Source organism: Xenopus laevis, chromosome 3L (assembly GCF_017654675.1).
Source record: "Xenopus laevis strain J_2021 chromosome 3L, Xenopus_laevis_v10.1, whole genome shotgun sequence".
In the NCBI taxonomy this organism is placed as follows: domain Eukaryota; kingdom Metazoa; phylum Chordata; class Amphibia; order Anura; family Pipidae; genus Xenopus; species Xenopus laevis.
The window spans coordinates 82,350,268-82,371,582 of NC_054375.1; the positions used below are offsets into that span (position 1 = coordinate 82,350,268).

The 21,315-nt window shown below is 36.6% G+C and overlaps 1 protein-coding gene across 1 annotated transcript in view; it reads left to right on the top strand.

Annotated features, from left to right (window-relative positions):
• The window catches only part of lamb1.L (laminin subunit beta 1 L homeolog), a 33,640-nt gene extending 13,386 nt beyond the window's left edge, over positions 1–20,254 (top strand). The window contains exons 17-34 of the mRNA XM_018252641.2: positions 220–340; positions 878–1,082; positions 1,260–1,403; positions 1,773–2,004; positions 2,381–2,544; positions 2,893–3,117; positions 4,315–4,532; positions 5,327–5,423; positions 8,362–8,731; positions 8,935–9,110; positions 9,745–9,986; positions 11,543–11,746; positions 12,761–12,905; positions 13,729–13,936; positions 14,904–15,045; positions 16,951–17,127; positions 17,809–17,968; positions 19,671–20,254. Coding sequence (XP_018108130.1) covers positions 220–340; positions 878–1,082; positions 1,260–1,403; positions 1,773–2,004; positions 2,381–2,544; positions 2,893–3,117; positions 4,315–4,532; positions 5,327–5,423; positions 8,362–8,731; positions 8,935–9,110; positions 9,745–9,986; positions 11,543–11,746; positions 12,761–12,905; positions 13,729–13,936; positions 14,904–15,045; positions 16,951–17,127; positions 17,809–17,968; positions 19,671–19,807 — 3,367 coding nt within the window. The 3' untranslated portion in view covers positions 19,808–20,254. The remainder of the gene's footprint in view (positions 1–219; positions 341–877; positions 1,083–1,259; positions 1,404–1,772; positions 2,005–2,380; positions 2,545–2,892; positions 3,118–4,314; positions 4,533–5,326; positions 5,424–8,361; positions 8,732–8,934; positions 9,111–9,744; positions 9,987–11,542; positions 11,747–12,760; positions 12,906–13,728; positions 13,937–14,903; positions 15,046–16,950; positions 17,128–17,808; positions 17,969–19,670) is intronic.
• The last annotated feature ends 1,061 nt before the right edge of the window (positions 20,255–21,315 follow it).

Sequence of the window (21,315 nt, forward strand, 5' to 3'; positions counted from 1 at the left end):
CAAAAATGTGAGGTTTTGTACAACAACCCAAAAAATCTATTTTGTTTTTATAAAACCCCTAAAATTCAAATTTTTAACCCAAAAATTAAAGTTTTTGACTGAAAACTACCGTTGAAAAACTTTTTTTTTCTTGGAAAACACAACTCGACCTTTGATAAATCTGTCCCTAAGGGTTCTGTTACAGTCATGATGAGTAAAGTGACTTACCCTTTTTTGCAGCTATATCACTCTTCCTCGTCCTATTTGCTTTGAGAAGGGATTGAATTACACAATACGTTTGGAGCTGCCTCGGTATTCTGTGAATTCCAATGTGGAAAATCCATACACATTAATTGATTCTGTAAGTAAAAAAAAACAGGGTGTGAAACTTTTCTGGGCTAAAAGACAAAAATAGTACAAATGTGAATTCTGGGCAAGAATTAAGGTAGAACTGGAAAATAAATAGTGCATCTATGGTGAACGAAATGTGTTCATTGGTAAATCATTAATTATATAGACTTCATGGGATTAATAGTTATTAACAAGACCCAAACTCAGTTCCTGAATCTAGTACTTCAATTTATTGAATTACAAAGCCATTTGTATTGTAGTGAGGACATCATTACGGGACTGTAGAGTTTGTTTGTGGTCAGTGTGAAGGATTGCCAACTTCTGTCTCATTGCAGTTGTTTGGGGATAAGATGGAAAACAGAATCACAAAAAAATTCCAGCTGTGCACATTGCACCTCAAACCCTTACTTTGTATTCTTTCACTAGTCTAGCTAAAGTCCCCACTTGGCAATGGACACTGGTCAATTCTATGCTTCAAAAATTATTTTCTTTTTTTTAAATTAAAAAAAAAAACACTTTGAGTGACTAATTTTAATGATTTCTGCAGATTGTTTTGCTGCCTCATGTCAAGTCCCTTGACATATTTAGTATGGGAGGCTCAGGAGATGATGTCACCACCAACACTGCCTGGCAAACATTCCAGAGATACAGATGTCTTGAGAACAGCCAGAGTGTTGTAAAAACTCCTCTCACTGATGTGTGCAAGAATTTTCTCTTCAGCATTTCTGCACTTTTACACAAAGGTGCCTTGGGTAAGTTGAATGTGGAGCTACAGCTGTATGAAGTCCTCCTCTCTCCTTGTACTTATAAAAAGATATTTACATACCAAATATACAATAATCATAGCATTATGTAACCTGTAATTTCAAAAAGTTAAGAGGCAAGTTGAACTGAATCTATTATTAATTGTTATTTTCTATGTGGTCTAGAATGTCATTGTAACCCGCAAGGATCTTTGAGTTCCGTATGCGATCCAAATGGTGGTCAATGCCAGTGCCGTCCCAACGTCATTGGAAGAAACTGTGACAAGTGTGACCCTGGAACCTTTGGCTTTGGACCTAGTGGATGCAAACGTATGTCAGTTTCAGTCCATAGATCAATAGATCAAAATCAATTTAATCTAATCTATAAATACATTTGAATTTCTAAGGCTGAACATTTTAGCATTTTTGTTTTGTAAGGTTACTCATTTCAAGCAGCACTGTAAAGGGATTATTCAGGGACAGTAAGTACAGTACCTTTCCAATGTAGTTTACAATATATGTTTAGGTGTCTGAGGCACAGGGACTTAAGTGAAAAGGATTAGTAATTATGGGACTTAAAGGATGGAATTACTGAAACGTTCTTTAAGCTGTCTCATGGATATATTATTTTTTTCAAGAATCAAACTCTTGAATGGACCTGATGTTGTTTTTAATATATAATTATCCATCTCCTTTCAGCTTGTGAGTGTGATGTGCGAGGATCTTCTCATGCTTTTTGCCACCCTGAAACTGGTCAATGTCCCTGCATTCATGGAGCATACGGGCGTCAGTGTGATATCTGCTTACCTGGTTACTGGGGTTTCCCAAGCTGTAGGCAGTGCCAGTGTAATGGACATGCTGAAGACTGTAATGTACTTACTGGAGAGTGCACAAATTGTAAGGACCATACCGAAGGATACAGCTGTGAACGGTAATCAGCTTTACTGCTATTTTCAGTAAACATCTAACCTGGTTTCTATTTTTTTGTTCTCATTTCTATTTTAATTTTTAAACAAACTAAACATTCACAGTTTTTTATCATTTTCTTTCAGTTTATATTTGCATGGCTAATTGTAAAATATGGGTGCTCTCTCCATGACCCAGTTAATATTGTGATTCCATTTGAATATCCAGATAATAATCATGTTTTGTTTTGTATTGAGACTGTTGGTTGGGAAATGGTCAGGGGTTATATCATGGGAATAGTTTATTTGATTTGATATGCTATGACAGAGAGAGAAAGAAGAGCATTTTAGTAATAAAACATTAATATCATATCAACAATATGAATATTTATGTGCTTTTAGGTGTCTTTCAGGTTACTATGGAGATCCCAGACTTGGATCAGGGGATCACTGCAGACCCTGTCCATGTCCTGACGGTCCAGGTAGTGAGCGTCAGTTTGCCAGTGGTTGTTACAAAAATCCTACAACCTTGCAGGTGGTGTGCACTTGTAATATGGGGTATACAGGTAAGCTTTCTCCAACCTAGAGAAGACTAACCTAAAATAAGCTACTTTGCTCACTATATGGCAGTTGTTATAATCAACATCTATATTCTCAATAAATACAAAGAAAGGGTGCTCCCAATGATACACTTGTCTTTGCCATGGTACTGTCTCAAATTATGCAGTAACAAAGAAGTGGACACACTCATGGGGGCTTTATGAAAAAAATGAACTCAGTTACTGTATAGACATGTTGGTCAGGGGGAATTTAACAAGACATACTAAGTGCTTAAGTTGTCTGTGACTTACTGAATGAATATGTTTCTTAGAACATCGTGTGCTCAAGTGTTTTATGTTTCTTAATTGCTCTAGGAATACGATGTGATGGATGTTCATCTGGGTATTTTGGAAACCCTGAAGAGATTGGCGGAGTGTGTCAACCATGCCACTGCAATAACAATATCGATATGGCTGACCCACTTGCCTGTGATAAACAGTCAGGATTATGCTTGAAGTGTCTGTATCACACCGAAGGGGACAACTGCCAGCAGTGTCAATTAGGATACTATGGGAATGCCCTTCAACAGGATTGTAGAAGTAAGATATTGACAATGTGTTGTTGTGTGTTCAAAAGTTCCGACTGTGGAGAACAGCAATATAACAAATTTCACTCTATTTACAGTAATCAAGATTTTTTCTACCTTACTTTTTAATGTCTTTACAAATGCAGCTTTCAATTACTATATTGTACCATTCCCCTGTTGAAATGTTAAAAGTCTAAATATAACATTGTAATTGAAATGGTAGGGTCAGCAGTATATTTGAGGGTATGAACCTTTGCCCTCTTGGATTATAATCTTTCCTGTATTAACAGGGTGTGGCTGCATTTTTTGTGCCTATAGGAAAATAACAAAGGAGAATATTAGGATTTCATTCAATACAGGGATATTTGAGTGTTCACGCACATGTTTGGAATGGTAAAAAAAATCTTAATATGCCTAAATTCCATTGCTATATGTGATTTTGAGGGAAAAACATTAATATTAGCCTGAACAGGAAGCAATAAACAGTAAAGGCAATAGCAATAAAAAGTAATGAATTGTCATTTTGGTCATTTTGAAATTGTATTTTTACCCTCATTTGTCATGTCATAAGGAGAAAACATACACTATTACTAAGTAGAGTGTATCTAAGATTGATTCTTCCCCTATATAAACTCTAAAATATTATAGGAAATATATATTTTGCAGATGCAAGCTTCACTAATTAAAAAGTATTCCTTTGGTCTCAAAAAACCAATCCCAACCCTGTGTTCAGGACACACAAGAGAGAATGTCTGCCTGTTGAGAATGCTGCTATACCATTTCCACTAATTCATTACTCATAGTTGTTTGTAGTCAGTATAATAATGTTAAAGAGACAATATACAATTAAAAACACATTTGCTTAAATTAACACAAAAAATGGGCTTGTGCTCAAATTACATTCTGTCCAATGTTTTAATTAACACAAATTTACATGTTCCTATTTTTGCAACCATAAAGCATTAATTTGAAAGTTGGACTTTTTCCCCTGACCTTAACCCCCCCTTCTTTAAAAACATGGCAATTTGTTCAGAGCTCCCCAAACCCTCCCATCTCTGCCTTTGAGCAGCTGATTATCTCATTATGTCAGTGGACACTTAATTGGCTTTATCAGCTCCTTTGAAGTTCTTTAGGTTCAGGAAGTGACAGGAAGTATCACAGTGAGACTTCATATTCTTCTGTAGTAATTTTTAGTTTGTTCTGCTTTCAGGATGTGTTTGCAATTACCTTGGTACAGAACAGGAGCACTGCACTGGAGAAATAGAATGTCACTGCAGTAGGACAAATGGGCAGTGCCCATGCCTGCCCAATGTGATTGGACAGAGTTGTGATCGTTGTGAAACAAATACCTGGAATTTAGCAAGTGGGACTGGCTGTGAATCATGTGCATGTAACACCAATCGATCTCTAGGGTTATCTTGTAATGAGGTAAATTTGTTTTTCTATTTGAACAGTTTTGCCTGGTTATGTTTTTTACCCTGTATTATAGAGATTGTAGTTTGTTCTAAATTAACTTTAATCTTTACATTATTTTTAAATGTTTGCATATGCGCAAAACATTTTGCTTGTACTTGATCCAAACTGATACATAATCAATCCTTATCAGAAGCAAAGGAAGCCTATTGCGTTTATTTGGGGGCAGATTTATCAAAAGGTTGAGTTGTGTTTTCACGAAAAAGTCTAGTTTTTCAAGGGTAGTTTCAGTAAAAACACAAATTTTTAATGTTAAAGAAAAAAACTTTTTTTGAAATTTATTATGCCACGAAGCTGCAAATAGCTTGAATCTGAAATTACTTCAACTAAAAACTGTCAATGGCAGAGGTCCCTTGAACCATTTGAAGATGTTTTTAGCCTTCATGATTTTCATTTTTTCCGGTGGTTTGCATTAAATAAATCTATAAATTTGAGGTGTTTTTTTCGCGGATATATTGAATATCTTTCTTATTTTGAAAAATAAGAAAATATTTGAGTTGTGAGTTTATTCAAGGTATAAAAAACCTCACAAACTTGAACTTTGATAAATAACCCCCTTAACGTTTAAAGATCGGTTATCCAGAAAACCAAGTCCCAAGCATTCTGGATAACAGGTCCCATGCCTGTAGTAAATGAGAAGTCACATCAATTAAAGATTATAGATTCCATACCTTTACTAACCAAAACTCAACATTTATAAAGCATATTTAACAATTTTATCTGATTGTTTGCATGCTTTATATTTGCAGTTCACGGGCCAGTGCCAGTGCATGCCTGGATTTGGCGGACGGGATTGCAGTGAATGCCAGGAACTTTTCTGGGGAAATCCAGACATCGAGTGCAGAGGTAACATATACATTTATATTTTTGTAATTTTTCTTGCAATTATAGAGTGTGATACTGTACATCAATGTCATTAGTACCTACTAGACAGGAGTTATTCAATAGGTGGCACCAGGCAATGAAAAATACTAGGGACCCCATCTAAGGTGGGAGGGAGAACCGCCAGCATTTCCCCGACAACCTATGGCTGGTAAATGACATTGCATTTCCAATGATCCATCGGACAAAACTCAATAGACCTGTGTCTTTTTTTGGGGGGGTTGGTGATGTAGTTTCTGTTAAATAAATAAATATATATGCATTTACAGGAAGAAAAATTTTAACAGTAACTTTGGCAGTAGGCAAAAAAATATAGCAAGCTTGGTTCAGTTACAAAGCCATTTTCTTTCAGGTTTAGATAAGATTGGTTTAAAGCTATTTGGGTTAAAAAAGGAAATTATATAAAGTTGTGACTAGTAATATTTTACATTAGATATAGGATTTTTAACATATGGGTTGGGTTGAATGTTAGGTCTCCATACTGTTTGAACACATTAATACAGCAAAATTATTAAAATGAAATGCATAAAAATGTATAAATATTTTCTGGAACTTGAAGCCCATTTCTAGATTTCAAATCAAACTGAAAATGCTTCTTATGATTTGCTAATCAGTGTGTGTGTGTGTGTGTTGTAATACACACACACACACACACACACATATATATCAATATTATAATTTTTGCTGCATTTAATGCTGTTCCAGAATTATGAAATAATCCATTAACACAGCAAAAGTTGTTGAGTTTAATTGTAATCCTTTACAGTTAAACTCATTGTACATTGTTTCGGCCCTACACATTGCTGAACAGATTGTGCTTTATAATAATGATATGTGAATAGATGCCAGAACTACACAAAGTCTTCATTGTTCATTTTAATAATAAGGCTATTTTGCTACAACCACTGATGTGTGGGAGGGTAGCAATTTAGAAGAATGTTAACCAGTATGAAGATTCAGAAAAGGAGACAAAAGTTTTGTTCTAAGATCTAAATAACCATATCTAAATTTTAAATAAATGCTTCACATATAGAAAGATCTTTGGAGCTCCACTTCTATCTGCACATATATATTTTATAGCAAATTTTCTTTCTACAAAAATTGCAGGCTACCTAGATAAATATCTGAGGGTAATTGAAGGGGCTTCTCAAGATCAAAGATTACTCCTGTTTAATTTTGGCTTGGCACTCCTTTTTTGTGTTACTTTATGGCCTTCTATTTAGATTCCAAGTCTTGATCCTTATCTAAAAAAAGTTAATTGACCGTCATTCCACAAGGCTCTTTGTGCTAGCAAGAGGGAATATTTCCTATACAAAGTCACTGCTGGAGATTCTAATTGCTTGGGGTGTTGTGTACTGATCTTTTCCGCTGTGTTGTGAGAATAAAAGGCCCATTCTGATGAAAAGTGATGCTAAAGACCAACTAAACATATGTATGCCATTCATACAATACGTTGCTCTCAAAGCTCAGGATCTCTCTAAAATAACCATTATACATTATTATGGGGAACTTTTTACTGTGTTTATAAATAAAAAAGATTGCATTTGTCAATTTATATTTGTTAAATTATATTCAAAAATATATGGTCGAAGATGAGTTTACTTTAAAAGAACTTTTAGACAACAGTGTTGTAAGACAATTTTCTGTTTCTTTTCTATTTTTTTGTTTAAATGTGTCCATGTTTTTCTGCAACTCTAAGGCTTGGAGTTTTAACTACTGCTTAGTTACTACTGTTTACCCTAGCAACAAAACAGTTTTAAGTCAGCATTGAAAATCCATTATCAGTAGGGGTAATGAAAAGAATAAAAGATGACCAATTAGAAATAAATATAACAACCAGGGAACATGTACAATTGCAGGCTGTAAATAGGCAGAATAAAATAAAGTTAATACCTAAATTGAACATCCCGTTTAAGAATTGATCGTAGAGAATGATTTCAAGTATAAATTCATTTTTATTTTTTTCCATCATGACAACATTAACATTTCATAGTACAGGTATGGCATCCCCTATCTGGAAACACAATATTGAGAAAACCATAAATTACAGGACAGCTATCTCCAATTTAAGAAAATAATTCTAATTTCTAAAAATGATTCCTTTTTCTCTGTCATAATAAACAGTTTCTTGTACTTGAAGGTAACTGAGATGCATTGATACTTACCGGGGCAAATTGTTTTTATGGTGATCCAAATTGAGGAAACCCCAGGTCCTAAGCACTATTAAGATAGATCCTATACCTGTACATAATGGCATCTGATACATGTACATAATGATAATTACCCAACTTAGCTCTCCTCAAGTGAAAATATTAACTTTAAATCTAGGCTGGCAGTACAGTGAAACTTTTCAGCTAAGTAATAGTTCAATTCCCTTTACAAGTTTATACCGATACCACTGCATATTTTTAAACTCATTAATATCCTTCCTAAAAACCAAATTGCACTGAATATCAGACCACTTCACAAATCTGTAAAGAGGAAGATTTGTACTTTCATCCAGGAGTGTAACTATGGATGACAGGGCCAATCCAACAGGGATGTGAAGGAGTAGGAGGTCATGGGTTCTATAACCCCCTCTTGCTGCAAATGATGGTATCCCTTTAAAAACTACATTGAGAGCAGGCACCCAGTGGCTTTGTGCTCCTAGGAAGTTTGAGAATTTCCTCTGAAACTGGTCAGATTAACAAACTTGAATTCTTGAAGGACAAGACTTATCCAGGTATACAGTACAAATAAAAAACTGCATAACAGGTAAGCGGTAATAACTGGTGATTAGATGAATTAGTGGTTAAGTAATAGAACATTTTAGGGAATCTGTACTACATCAACTGAGGTAAACATGTTGTGCTGTTGTGAGATATTTCTTTTCTTTTTTTTAATTAAACACTTTTCATTTTAGCTTGTGATTGTGACTCTAGAGGCATCCAGACATCACAGTGTAATCGTGCTACAGGACATTGCATTTGTAAAGATGGAGTTGAAGGAGTTCGCTGTGATAAGTGTGCTCGTGGATATTCTGGTACATTCCCAAATTGCACACCTTGTCACAACTGTTTTACCTTGTGGGATGTCATTATCCAAGAGCTTTCTAACAAAACAAGTCAGCTTCTAAACCGTACCAATGCCCTGAAGATCTCTGGCATTATTGGACCATACCAACAGACTGTAGATAAAGTGCAAGAGAAATTAGATGAAATCAGAAGCATTCTGGCTAATAATCCAGCTTCACATCCACTTAAAAACATTGAGAATCTCCTTGAGGAAGCAGAGTAAGTAGTGCATTAAATGACACTAAATTCCACCAAATAGTAAAGAAATAAAAACTGTCTGCAGATTTTCTTTTGGCACGAACCTAAACCAGATATTGTGATCACATATTTCACCTATTCATCTGAAAAACAAGGAAATGTACAGTATAATACTTTAATAAAATTGATCATGACTAATCTTTGCTGTTTTTGCCATGTTTTAGGAAGCTAAAATCTGAAGTTTCCCAAAGAGCAGCTGAAGTGGAGATGAAACTAGCAGAAATTAAAACGAATGACACAGAGAAGCTTGATGCTCTTCAGGCAGATGCTGAAAGCTTTGGACAAGCATTAAAAGAACTTGGAGAGCAGTTAGAATTTATGAAAATCTCTAATGTGCAGGGTAAGTGGGTTCTTTAATGTTAGCATGTACAAACATACATATTTAATAAAGCTGTACAGCAGGGTAAAATAGGGATAGGGGACATGCAAGTGTATTCTAATAGTATGAATTGTGGGCCCTGTGTTTAAGAGACTGCAGACGATAATGCAGGGCATACAGCTATTGTTAAATTTCAAATTCTCGCTGCCACTGACAAACCAGCATTGAAGGACACCTCAGCCCTAGTTCATCTGGCTAATTTATGCATTACTTAGTGCAAGTTTGGGCTTTTTGAACCTAAACCCCCTTGCTTTAAAGGACATGTAAAGCCTACCATGTATATAAGTTGTATATAATTGCATTATCTATAGCTCACATGTTCTCAGGCCAGATCCTTTAAAAAATGATGATTCTGTGCTTGAGTATCTGCACTGTTGGATATAATCAAACATTTGAATTGGCACTATTTTTGTTTTAGTAGAGCACAGCTCCAAATGTTTGTTTTCTTAAAAACAATCAAAACAGAACTCCTGCATACTTGCGTCTTTTGCAGGATTTGTTGATATTAAAGTATTTAAAATAAGTTGAAAGCATTTGTCATGGTCACAGGGTAATACTGGAATTTATAGTTTCAAATACGTTTTTTGCTTTTTAGGCGCCATGGACAGCATCAACAAATATTTCCAAATGTCTCTGGAGGCACAAGAAAAGGTCAATGTGTCTGTGTCCAATCCAGATAGCGTAATTGAACATTCAGCTGCTACACGACAGGAAGTGGAAAATCTAATAAATGAAAACTATTCTCAGTTTAAGAAAGAGCAAGAGGAGCAGACTCGATTGTTGGATGAACTTGCTGGCAATGGGCAAAGTTTGGATCTCTCTTCACTTTCTGAAAAGGTACTGTGCTGGTAAAAAATGATAGCAATGAATGTTCCCATTATGTTTTGCATCTAGTACTTTATTATACTTGATCTGTGCAGCCATGAACCTGTCATCTCCCAAATCAATAAAAAGTTGAGAGAATAAAATGAAAGGTAAAGCCATGTTGCAGGACACCGATGCATCTGTTTAGGCAACAGGAAAGATGGAAATGCAGCCCCAAGCTTACTAAAGATGTGCAAACGCATGGTGGAATGCAAAAAACAGACTACAGTTTACTACTGTTCTAGTAACCCATATAATCCAATAAGCAGGTATCATGCACTGGCCAGGTGTTTGAACATACATATCTTGTTGGTTGCTATGACTTACGAGATGTGAACAAACTTTAGACCTCTTATGAAGTTACCCAATAATCTCTTATGTTCTGCCTCTTTTAAAATAACATTTTGAGTGCAGCCTTGATCAGCTATCTTGATTTTTGTGCTCGGAGATGCAATACAGTTGAGTTTTGCTTTACAGCATATATTGTTTATTTGCTTAGCATTGCTGGGGTTCTTGGTTATAGTATAATCAGGACACTATCTGAAAAGAATTTACATATATAGGTTGGTTACTACACAAATTTTGTAATGATGTGAAAGTTGTATAATTTCTGTACAGATCTGATGAATATGTTGGTGCTATATCAGGATAATAATAGTAACTGTCCTTGCTCCACTGGTCATTACAGGATGCAAGTGTAATGTTAGATGTGGGATCTGACCTCAGTCTATTAGAATCTCTTGAAAATTGCAGTAAATGGATAGCTCCCTGCCCTTTTGATATGGTTATCGGTTGCTACTAATAAAGCTCGACTGGTGGAAGTTGACTTCACAGGGATTGAAACTGGGCTTAGTGCATATAAGAATAACATTCTACGTGCTTAATATAACTTTTGGTAGCTGATATGAACAATTAAATGGAGGGAATTGACTCAGCAAGAAATTTGACTTTTTATTAATTTTTTAATTTTGTATGGGACCTGCATTTTATACTTTAAGGGCAGAGACACGCGAAGATTCAGGGAGATTTAGTCGCCTGGCAACAAATCGCCTCTTATTTGGGCGAACAATCTCCCTGAAAAGCCTTCCCGCCGGCTAGAATCGAACCGCGGGATGGCACTCAAATCGCTTAGTTTTCCAAACTTGCCCAAGTTTCCTCGCAAGGCAACTTCTGGCATCTTCGGAAAATGAAGCGATCTGAGTGCCATCCCTGCTGACGATTTAGATTTTATCAGGTTGGAAGTCAATTTGGGGAGATTAGTCGCCTGAAGAAGCGTTTTGTCGCCGGGCGATTAAACCCCCCCTCCCCCGAATCTTCTCATGTGACTCTGCCCTAAAAGTAAAGAAGAAAAACAAATAGATTTTATATTGACCTTAATGGAAAAGGGCAGACTGTAGGAGATTAATGATAACAATGACATGTCTTGTTAGAACCTTGTTTTTGAAATTGTGTCATTAATTATTCACCAATATGCTGCACATATCCCATATACGTACTCATACAACATTTTGGTAAATGCTTAATTTCAGACTTGTGGCAACTCTCCTGGTGTGCTCTGTGAAGATTCTGAATGTGGAGGCCTTAACTGCAAGACAGATGATGGAAAGAGAAAATGTGGTGGGCCAGGATGTGGGGGTCTGGTAACTGTAGCCCACAGTGCCTGGAAAACAGCCACAAGTTTTGACACAGAAATTCAAAATGCACTGGCAGAAGTAGAAGAATTGTCTAAAATGGTAAATTCTGTAATAATGAACTGATAATGAATAATTACTGTGATTTAGATTTAAGTAATGAAAATTACTTTCTACACATATCTATTTACAGTATTCATTTAGCCAGGTTAAGCCCTTAACACAATTCTTAGTGGAAATGGAAACTGTATCTCTATTATAATTCATATTGTAGAGGAAGAAGTCAGTGGTCCATCAGTATCATTTGTATTGCCAGCATGTTCCATATCCTAGTGAGGTACAGTATAGGTAGAACGAATTGGATTATCTCAATAACATTAGTTTATAGCTTTGCTATGGATATAACCAGATCCAAATTGAAGATTGTGACAGTGCTCTATTACAAATAAACACAGAACACAGTCATAAAGTATGTAGGCCAGGCGTGTCCAAAGTCCAGCCCTTTTACACATTTACACCGGCCCGCAGCCTCCATCACGAAATTAATAATAATGGGCCCACCAGCACAGGGCGATCAGGAATCACATAGCAGTACTATTAAGGCACATTAGTGAAATGATCTGCCACTTGGTCTATACTGCTGCCTGTGTGCTGAAGGTATTAGCAATAGACACGTATTGGCACGTAGTGACGTGCCGCTATTGCATACTTCTTTAGGGCTGAAGGTATCAATACTATTACCTATTACTAATACCTAAAGAAGTATGCAAGACGTACTGACGTGCCAGTACAGTAAACTAAAGAAGTATGCGATAGCGGCACCTCATTACGTGCCAGTGCGTGTCTATTGCTAACACGTTCAGCACACAGGCAGCAGTATAGACCAAGTTGTAGATCATTTCACTAATGTACCCAAATAGTACTGCTACGGCTATGTGATTCCTGTTCGCTATGGCTACGCGATTCCTTGTTTAAATGAGTTAAATGATGTTAATGGTTCAAAGAATGTCAGGCTGAATGGTCGGCCCCCACACATTTTCACCTCACCAAATCTGGCCCTCAAAAAGTAGTAGTCCATGATAAAAAGAAAATTGTAATACTACCTTTTTCCACTAGGTTGCAGAGTCAAAGTTGAGGGCAGAAGAAGCTAAGCTAAATGCTCAGGATGTCCTGAACAAAGCAAATGCCACCAAGGAAAAAGTGAACCGGAGCAATGAAGACTTAAGAAATCTCATCAAACAGATAAGAGAGTTTTTAATGCGTGAGTATAATAAGCATTCCGACTGGGTTGTTTCCTTTTCTTGGGCTACTTTCTACCTTCTAATTGTTTGGAAAGGCTTCCAATTTTTAGCAACTTTTACACTAATGTGGTCATGTGAAAAATGCTGTGAGAACTACAGTTTGTTGTGTGCATTTGATGTGACAGCTTTTATGTGTGTGTAGTAATGCATAGCCTTAGATGGAACACATGACTTTCCTGGCCCAGGGACTGCAAGCAGAGAGAGTGGGAGAGACACGTAAAGTGAACTTCACATGTTCTTTTTTTGAATTTTTGTTACTGCCCTCAGCAGAAGGAAGACCTGAAGCTTCACCCATGTAATGACAACATTAATTTAATGTAATAGCCAACAGTATATACAGAAAATGAATTTTACTAGGCAGGTTTTTAAGTATCATTTGAAAGCCTCCCGATATGAGTTTCCTGCTGCCTTTCTCATGAATCCAGGAAAACTTAAAAGATCCTGGGGAAAAATGGTGGCAGTTAAGCCTGCTGAAAAGTCAGACTGTTTGGGGTCGCAAAATAGTTACACATCTATTACAAAGAGCTAGATCAGGCCACACGGAGAATATGCCCTGGCCCTTTCTTTCTTCTTCACTCAAATAGCATGCTCCTCACAAAATGCAATAAAGGTAGTTATTGTGACCCTCTATTACACACCAAATTATTTAGCTTACAATGCATTCATAGTATAGTCGCTACTGTACTGCTAAATGTATTGCAGATACTACTAAGATGCAGGAGAATATCCGAGAAGCAGCACTTTTCTCTATACTCATTCCTTTGCTTACTTATATTTCTGTAGAAGATGGTGCTGATCTGGATAGCATTGAAGCGGTTGCTAGCGAAGTACTGAAAATGGAAATGCCCACTACCCCTGAACAACTACAGAAATTGACTGAGGAAATCCGTGAACGGGTAGAAAGCCTTTCTGGTGTAGACAAAATCCTCAAACAGAGTGCTGGGGATATTGCAAGAGCAGAGGCTCTCCTAGATGAAGCCAAAGAATCAAGGTATTTTCTGCTATTCGGCAATGAGGTCAGATTTTTTTGGGAGGGAGGAGAAAATAATGTATACCAATATATAAACCATAAATGCAGCAGGAAAGATCTTTCTGCTTTACAAGAATGTGACATGAGTGCTAATAAAATGGGGATTACTTTGTCAGCAGTGAGTAGTCAAGCTCTGAGTCAGGTGCCATGCTGCTGTTTAATCTACTGCAGGGAATCAAGTCACATCCAACTATTGGTAGTAAAAAGAATACCCTCACATGTAATAAAATGCTCAAAGTAAGTCCAGAGCAACCAATCACGTTTGCTTTTATACATCAGTAAATGCTAACTACTAATTGGTTGCTATAGGTGACTAGAGCAGAAGCAAACTTTGCATCTATCATTAAATAACTGCAGTGTTCCTCCACATAACATATAACCTAAAACCCCTGTTTGTGGTATATGCAAATATAGTTTTAGAATTAGAGTTATTCAAAAAGAATGGGAATAGTAAAGATTGTGCCTCTTATGCAATCTCTTGAAACTACAGTGAAAGTGAATTATTTGCATTTGAAATGACTGCAATGGTAATGGAGTGACTCATGTGGGGAGAACTTGTACACTGTACACTGGGCATTTCTGTCTGAAATCTTCATAATGAAAATCATAGTAAACAAAATACTCTGTATATGGAAAACCAAAAAAAAACTTCAATATGTGTATTGGTAACCTAGAGAGGCATAACCCTCTCATTATATTATATATTTAAGAGATAGTGTAGTATATGCACTTTTTCAAATACTGTTCCTTTTTGGACTCATTTCTCATTGGTCTATGGTAAGACAACAAAAAAACTAAAACAGTTTTCATTTGCTTTACTCAGGTAATATGTGTCGTGTTTCCTTGTTAGACCATTTAGTTTAGTACAGCAGGCATAACTTAATAAGAATAAAATAACATATTATGACACAATACTTTGTGATTTCAGCAAAAGTGCTGCAGATATTAAAGCAACAGTCGATGCTGTGAAGGAAGCATTAGAAGAAGCGGGAAAAGCTCAAAGTGCTGCTGAAAAAGCCATTAAGAGAGCAGATGATGATATCAAAGGGACCAATGATCTGCTCACGTCTGTAAGTTCGCAAAGTATAACAAAGCTCATAAACTGAACAGTTTAAATTAAAGGAGAACTATTTTTAGAAAACCACTTTTACCACGGTATAGAATGGCCTATTTTTCAAAACTTTTCAGCTGGCCTTTTTTAATGTGAATTGTTTTACTTATTTTTTTGCATCTTTGTTTAGATTTCAAAATAGCTGTCCTTGATCCTGGCAGACAAAATTTTTTTATTGTGTGGCTACAATTTGTTATTGTTCCTTTTTGTACTCATTTTCTAATCAGGTCCTCTCCTATTAATAATTCAGTCTCTCGTTCAAACCACTGTGTGGTTACTAGGGTAAATTGAATCCTAGCCACTTGATAACTGCAGAAATTCTAAACTGTAGACAACTGGACAAAACATTCAATAGTTCCAGTAATTCAATAAAACCAGAAACATTTTTGAATTAACTAAAAGTTAATTAAAAGGTGATCTACCCCTTTAAAATATAAATTATGTGTAAAACATTAGGAGTGACAAGAGGGAAAAGTTGTTTTGTCGGTTTGTCTGCTGAATGTGAACAGTGGACAAATGGCATGTGCCATAGCAAAAATCGATCCAGTTGCCCTATAGATTCAATTGATTCATTTGGTCAATGCAATCACTTAGAGCACCTTATCAAGCTGGGATTCCTTCAAAAGAGAGTCTTATATACACATATCATTCTTCTCAGCAATTTTGCATATTAACGAGGGAGAGAGTGAATATGCTGATGCCACATGAAATATTCAACTTCTCTATGGGGAAAATGCTCCCACTAAATACATGCACATTGTTTGTATTTTTACAATAGGCAAGCCTCTCTTTTTTATTAGATGGCCAAAGTTACATTCTTAAGCAGTCACTTTAAAAGATCGTTTTTATTTTGATTCAGAGTTTGTGCAATTATATAGTAATTTGCGGTAACATTTAAGTCAGGGTTATACAGTATAAACAAACTAGTGCCCAAAGTGAGGCCTGTAAAGAAACATTTGGGAACAAAGAAAAGTCAGAAAATCCAATGAGAATAGAAAGAAACATATCAAGTATTCTGTGCACATGCTGTATTTGTTTTCCTTGATTACAAGTAAGGCTGTGACCCTGTTTAATTTTAGTTTTGTTACACTCCAGGGTGGCCATTTTTTCTTATCTTTGTGAAGCAAGTTTTTATTCCTGGTGTCCTAATATTCTAGCTTCTCTGTTAGGTGAAGGAAATTAATGAGTTCTAAAATTGCAGGAGTTTCTTTAGATTTCCAGTGTTAGGCAATAATTAGTCTAGCGTCTTCCAATATATGGACTTCTAAGAGTCTATGAAGTGGTCTCAGAGGACCTAAATCTAAATTAAGAAGGGCAATTGCCCCATTTTGATTACAGCTCTTCAAAATATGCTAGTTTATTATTAGGCACAATGTCATCCAAGTACTTCATACCAGCTGTAAGCCAAAGTTGTGGGTTAAAATTAGGCAAAATAACTTTTAAGAGCTGGAAAGTTTGGATGCAGACCGCATGTAAGAGAGTCCACATGCATGATGTTATCCCAAACTTGGATTGATGCTTGAGTATTTAGGAATGATGTATACATTTTTTGCCGCAATTTTGGAGGTATCCACAACATGTTGAATGATACATGGATTTTGTTGTTATTTTTTTCTTCCTGGCTGAGCCACTGAGGTTCATTGTCTATAAGGACAATACTATGTATATAGTTTAGGTGGACAACTTTGTAATATTTTTTTAGTCTGGGAGACCAAGTTTTATGCGCAATGATGAAAAATTTAAGGGGCAACATTGTTTCTTTTGTAGGGGTCAGTGGAGCACAGAGCCAAGACACATTTAACAATAATGTATTTCTACTTACACTAATTACGGATATGCAATAAATTTGTGGATTCTTTTATAGATTGAATCTGAAACAGCAGTGTCTGAAGAGACCTTAAATAATGCCACAAAACGGCTTGTTCAACTAGAAAAAAACATTGACGATCTAATGAAGAAGTCAGCTGCCAACTCGCAGACAGCAAATCAGGTTGAAAAGTCTGTAAATGAAGTGAAAGCCAGTGCTGATGGAGCTAAAAAGGTAAGTACTGTACTGGTGTGCTAAAAAACCTGTCCTGGCACATCTCATTTATGGGATCTGTAGATAAGTATAAAACAAAGTTTATATTGCCAATCTTGAGGTTTTCATCAGAGAGCTTTGAGCTAAAAGGTCAGTATTTTATACTAATTCTATTCTTTAGACAAATAGGAAAACAATGCTTCAAATTTTCCAGGTCACATTTATGGCCAGGTCCCTGTTGTCCCTGTACAGATGGGGTGCCCATTGGGATACTGACCCCACTGAACTCTTCGGTGGAGCCCAAGCTGTTCAGCTACCAGGCCTACTCCCACATCTCCTTTAATAAAGGCCATCAGGCTAGCTGGCCTAACTATTAAAGCCTATAAAAGGATTCTGGGCCTCCTGGGCCTCATTTTCTACCCTTGTATACAACAGAAGTCTTTGCTTTATTTAAAACCCTCATTTATTGTCTCAGAGAAATCTCCTCCCTTGGCTGACAATAGGGAATCTTCCTCATTACAGGGCATTGCCTATAGCAAACTGCCCCCTACTGACCAAAAAACTGAATATAATCATTGAAGTATGTGTCACCACACACAGTCTTCATATCCAAAATCTAAGAAGAAACCAATACTGATTATATGTAATGCTAACATAAAACCTTAACTTCTTCTATTAACACTAAACACTTACATTTTTCAGGTTCTGGATGGGGAACTTAACAATAAATATAAGACAGTTGAAGATTTGATAGCAAAGAAAGCAGAAGATTCTGAAGAAGCCAGAAAGAAAGCTCAAGAACTACAGAAGGAAGCCAAAGGGTTGCTAGAACAAGCAAATAAAAAATTAGACACAATCAAAGGTAGGTTTATCTTGATCAAAACCCTAAAATTAAACAGCAAATGTTAATGTATTATATGGGTCCTATCATACTTCAGTTACTTAATTATTTTCATGCCAGCTGTGTAAGTTTTTTTTTCTGTAGTGTAACCTTAAAGGAGAAGGAAACCCAGTCGGCGCAAAAACCCTCCCCTGTGTTGCTTCCCCTCCCTCCTCCCCCCCTGGCCTACCTGTCTCGATGGGCAAATGCCCCTAACTTGCTACTTACCCTTCTGCGCAGGTCCAGTCTACGGAGTTCACAGATGCCATCTTCTTCCAAGCGATCTTCTTCCTGCTTTGACCGGTATTTTGGCGCATGCGCAGTAGGAGCATTTCGCCGGTACGGATCTACTGTGCATGCGCCAAAAGTCACGCACATGCGCAGTCGATCCGTACCGGCGAAATGCTCCTACTGCGCATGCGCCGGTCAAAGCAGGAAGAAGATGGCGTCAGTGAACTCCGTAGACTGGACCTGCGCAGAAGGGTAAGTAACAAGTTAGGGGCATTTGCCCAGCGAGACAGGTAGGCCAGGGGGGAGGAGGGAGGGGAAGCAACACAGGGGAGGGTTTTTTCGCCGACTGGGTTTCCTTCTCCTTTAAAACTGGAAATGTAGATATGTCGTTTTTTGCAGTATGTCATCTACATACCAACAATGTAGCAACTTAGTCATTTCCATGAAAGAGACATATTGTGATAAAACCAGAATCTTCCAGTGCATTATACTCCATGAAATATAGTATGTGTGCTTAAAACACCAACTAGGCAAACCTAGTACTGAAGCTTGGCTTTGCTTGTGTGACTGCAGGGCTGTGATTGGCTTTCCCCCTCCTACTATGCTTCTGGCAGGGACCGTTAGGTCACATCCACCCCTCATTTGAAACACTGACAGGGACTGTAACAGATCTATAGGGAGCGCTAATTAAGGGGCCATTTTTAAAGATTATACAACTTTTTAGCTTGAAAGTAAAACCAGCACCATATTATTGCCCACAATATTAATTGAGTTTCCACCAATCCTATATGTATCCTTTAATATATAAAAGTAAAGGGCCTGAACAATCAGATGGGAATGGAGAGGAACTGGAGGTGGGTTGCACCAACTGCAGATTTCATGCAATGCCGTTCTAGATGAAATTCATTATTTTTCCTATGGTCTGGTAACTTTACAATGGGAGATGCATCGTGTTAACACATCTTTGAGTATTATGGTGCAGCTGCCTTTCAGGAACCACTTTGTAAAATTAGAACATTGGAAGAGTGTAAAATTGTATCTCTTTATGTGAAGAAGTTTATATTTTAATATTTTGGGCAAGTTATGGGTGTAATGCTGTTCTTATTGGTGGTGGTGGTGGTGGTGCTTTGCCAAAAAACCTTTACAGTGCTGTTATTTCACTAAAGCAGGGCTACCTATCCTGTGCCCGTCCAGCCATTGTGGAAATCTCTAGTAAGTTCTGGTATACAGACCAATCCTTTTAAACCGAGAGGATATTTGTTCACACCACTGCTATTACATGCACTTGTTAGATAATACATTCTTTATACACAATGCATCTGTGCACTTTGTGTAACCACACATGCTCATAGCTACTAAAGACAGATGTGAATGTTACCTGAGATTTTAACAGGCAAGCACACTTCTGATTTTGTGTATGTGCAAGCACTAACAATGTTTTGCTTGGTTTCAGATTTAGAAAAGACGTATGAAGGTAATGAAAGGATTCTAGAAGAAAAAGCAAAACAGTTAGTACAACTGGAAGAAACAGTCCGATCTATTCTCCAAGCCATCAGCCAGAAAGCAGCAGTATATAGCACATGCTTATAAAAAGCTGCAGAAAGCATACAGTCAGGACCAAATGTTATTTATTGGCTAAAAAGTAAAACTCAAATGAAGAAACGTTGTGGCAACTTTTGTTAAATAAAATATGGCTACCGCCTATTGTTACTGCAATACTTTTCAGTTGTTCAGTATTAAAAAAAACACTTTTTTTTATTGGAGGGAAAACTATATATTTAATTTCCCACATTTAACCCAGTTTATATTTTGTAGTTTAAATTGTATCTTTAAGAAACACACTTGCACTTGTTTTAGTTAAATGAAGTATACCACTAAATTGTAAAAAAAAAAAAAAAAAAAAATTGTGACACACTTTACATCTTGCATTTTTGGCACACCAGCAGTATTGTCAAATATTACTTTAAGTCTAAAAACAATTATGTTACCTTTTTGTAAACTCAAGTTAAAAAAAAAATACATGATCATTGTAAAATAGTGTGTTTCATATTTGGATGCTTCACAACCTGAATATTGAACAAGTTGATGCAAACTATGTATAGGCTTGATAGAGAAAAGTCAGACATAGGAAGTGTGCACTGTGGATACCAAAATCTCTTCATACAAGGCTGGAGAGAATTGCAGCTATATTCTTTAGATACGTTTTTTGAATGGGGTTCAGCAGCTCTGCCCTCTTTTATCACTGGAAGCCAGGTTCACATTAGTTGATTTTGAAGGAGCAAAATCAACTAGTGTAAGTTTCCAAGCCCTCATCATTAACCAAACCTACTCAACATAAAAAGTTTTACGTGTTTTAAAACATTTGCTCTCTTATTACAGTTTTGGTTGAGGGTATTTTTACAGTGTATTAATCTGCAAGACTAGGATGCTGATCAGCACTAATCACAATGCTGAAAATCAAACTTTGAAAATTCAGACAATTTTACACATTAAAGGAATAGTTCAGTGTGAAAATAAAAACTAGGTAAATAGATAGGCTGTGCAAAATAAAAAAAATTCTAATATAGTTAGTTAGACAAAAATGTAATATATAAAGGCTGGAGTGAACATATGTCTAATAAAACAGCCAGAATCCAACTTCCTGCTTTTCAGCTCTATAACTCTGAGTTAGTCAGTGACTTGAAGGGGGGCCACATGGTACTTACATAGACTACATTTCTGTTCAGTGAGTTTGTAATTGATCCTCAGCATTCAGCTCAGATTCAAAAGCAACAGATATGACCCATGTGGGCCCCCCCTCAAGTCTCTGATTGGTTACTGCCTGGTAGCCAGGGTAACCAGTCAGTGTAAACCAAGAGAGCTGAAAAGCAGGAAGTAGTGTTCTGACTGACATGTTATACATCAAATCACTCCAGCCTTTATACATTACATTTTTGGCTAACTAACTATATTAAAAACATTTTTTATTTTGCACAGCCTATCTATTTACCCAGTTTTTATTTTTACACTGAACAATTCCTTTAATCAAATCAGAAATGTTTTCATAAGTGTGACAATTTGGTAAAATGCACGTCAGGAAAATCTTCCTGGTCCTCAAG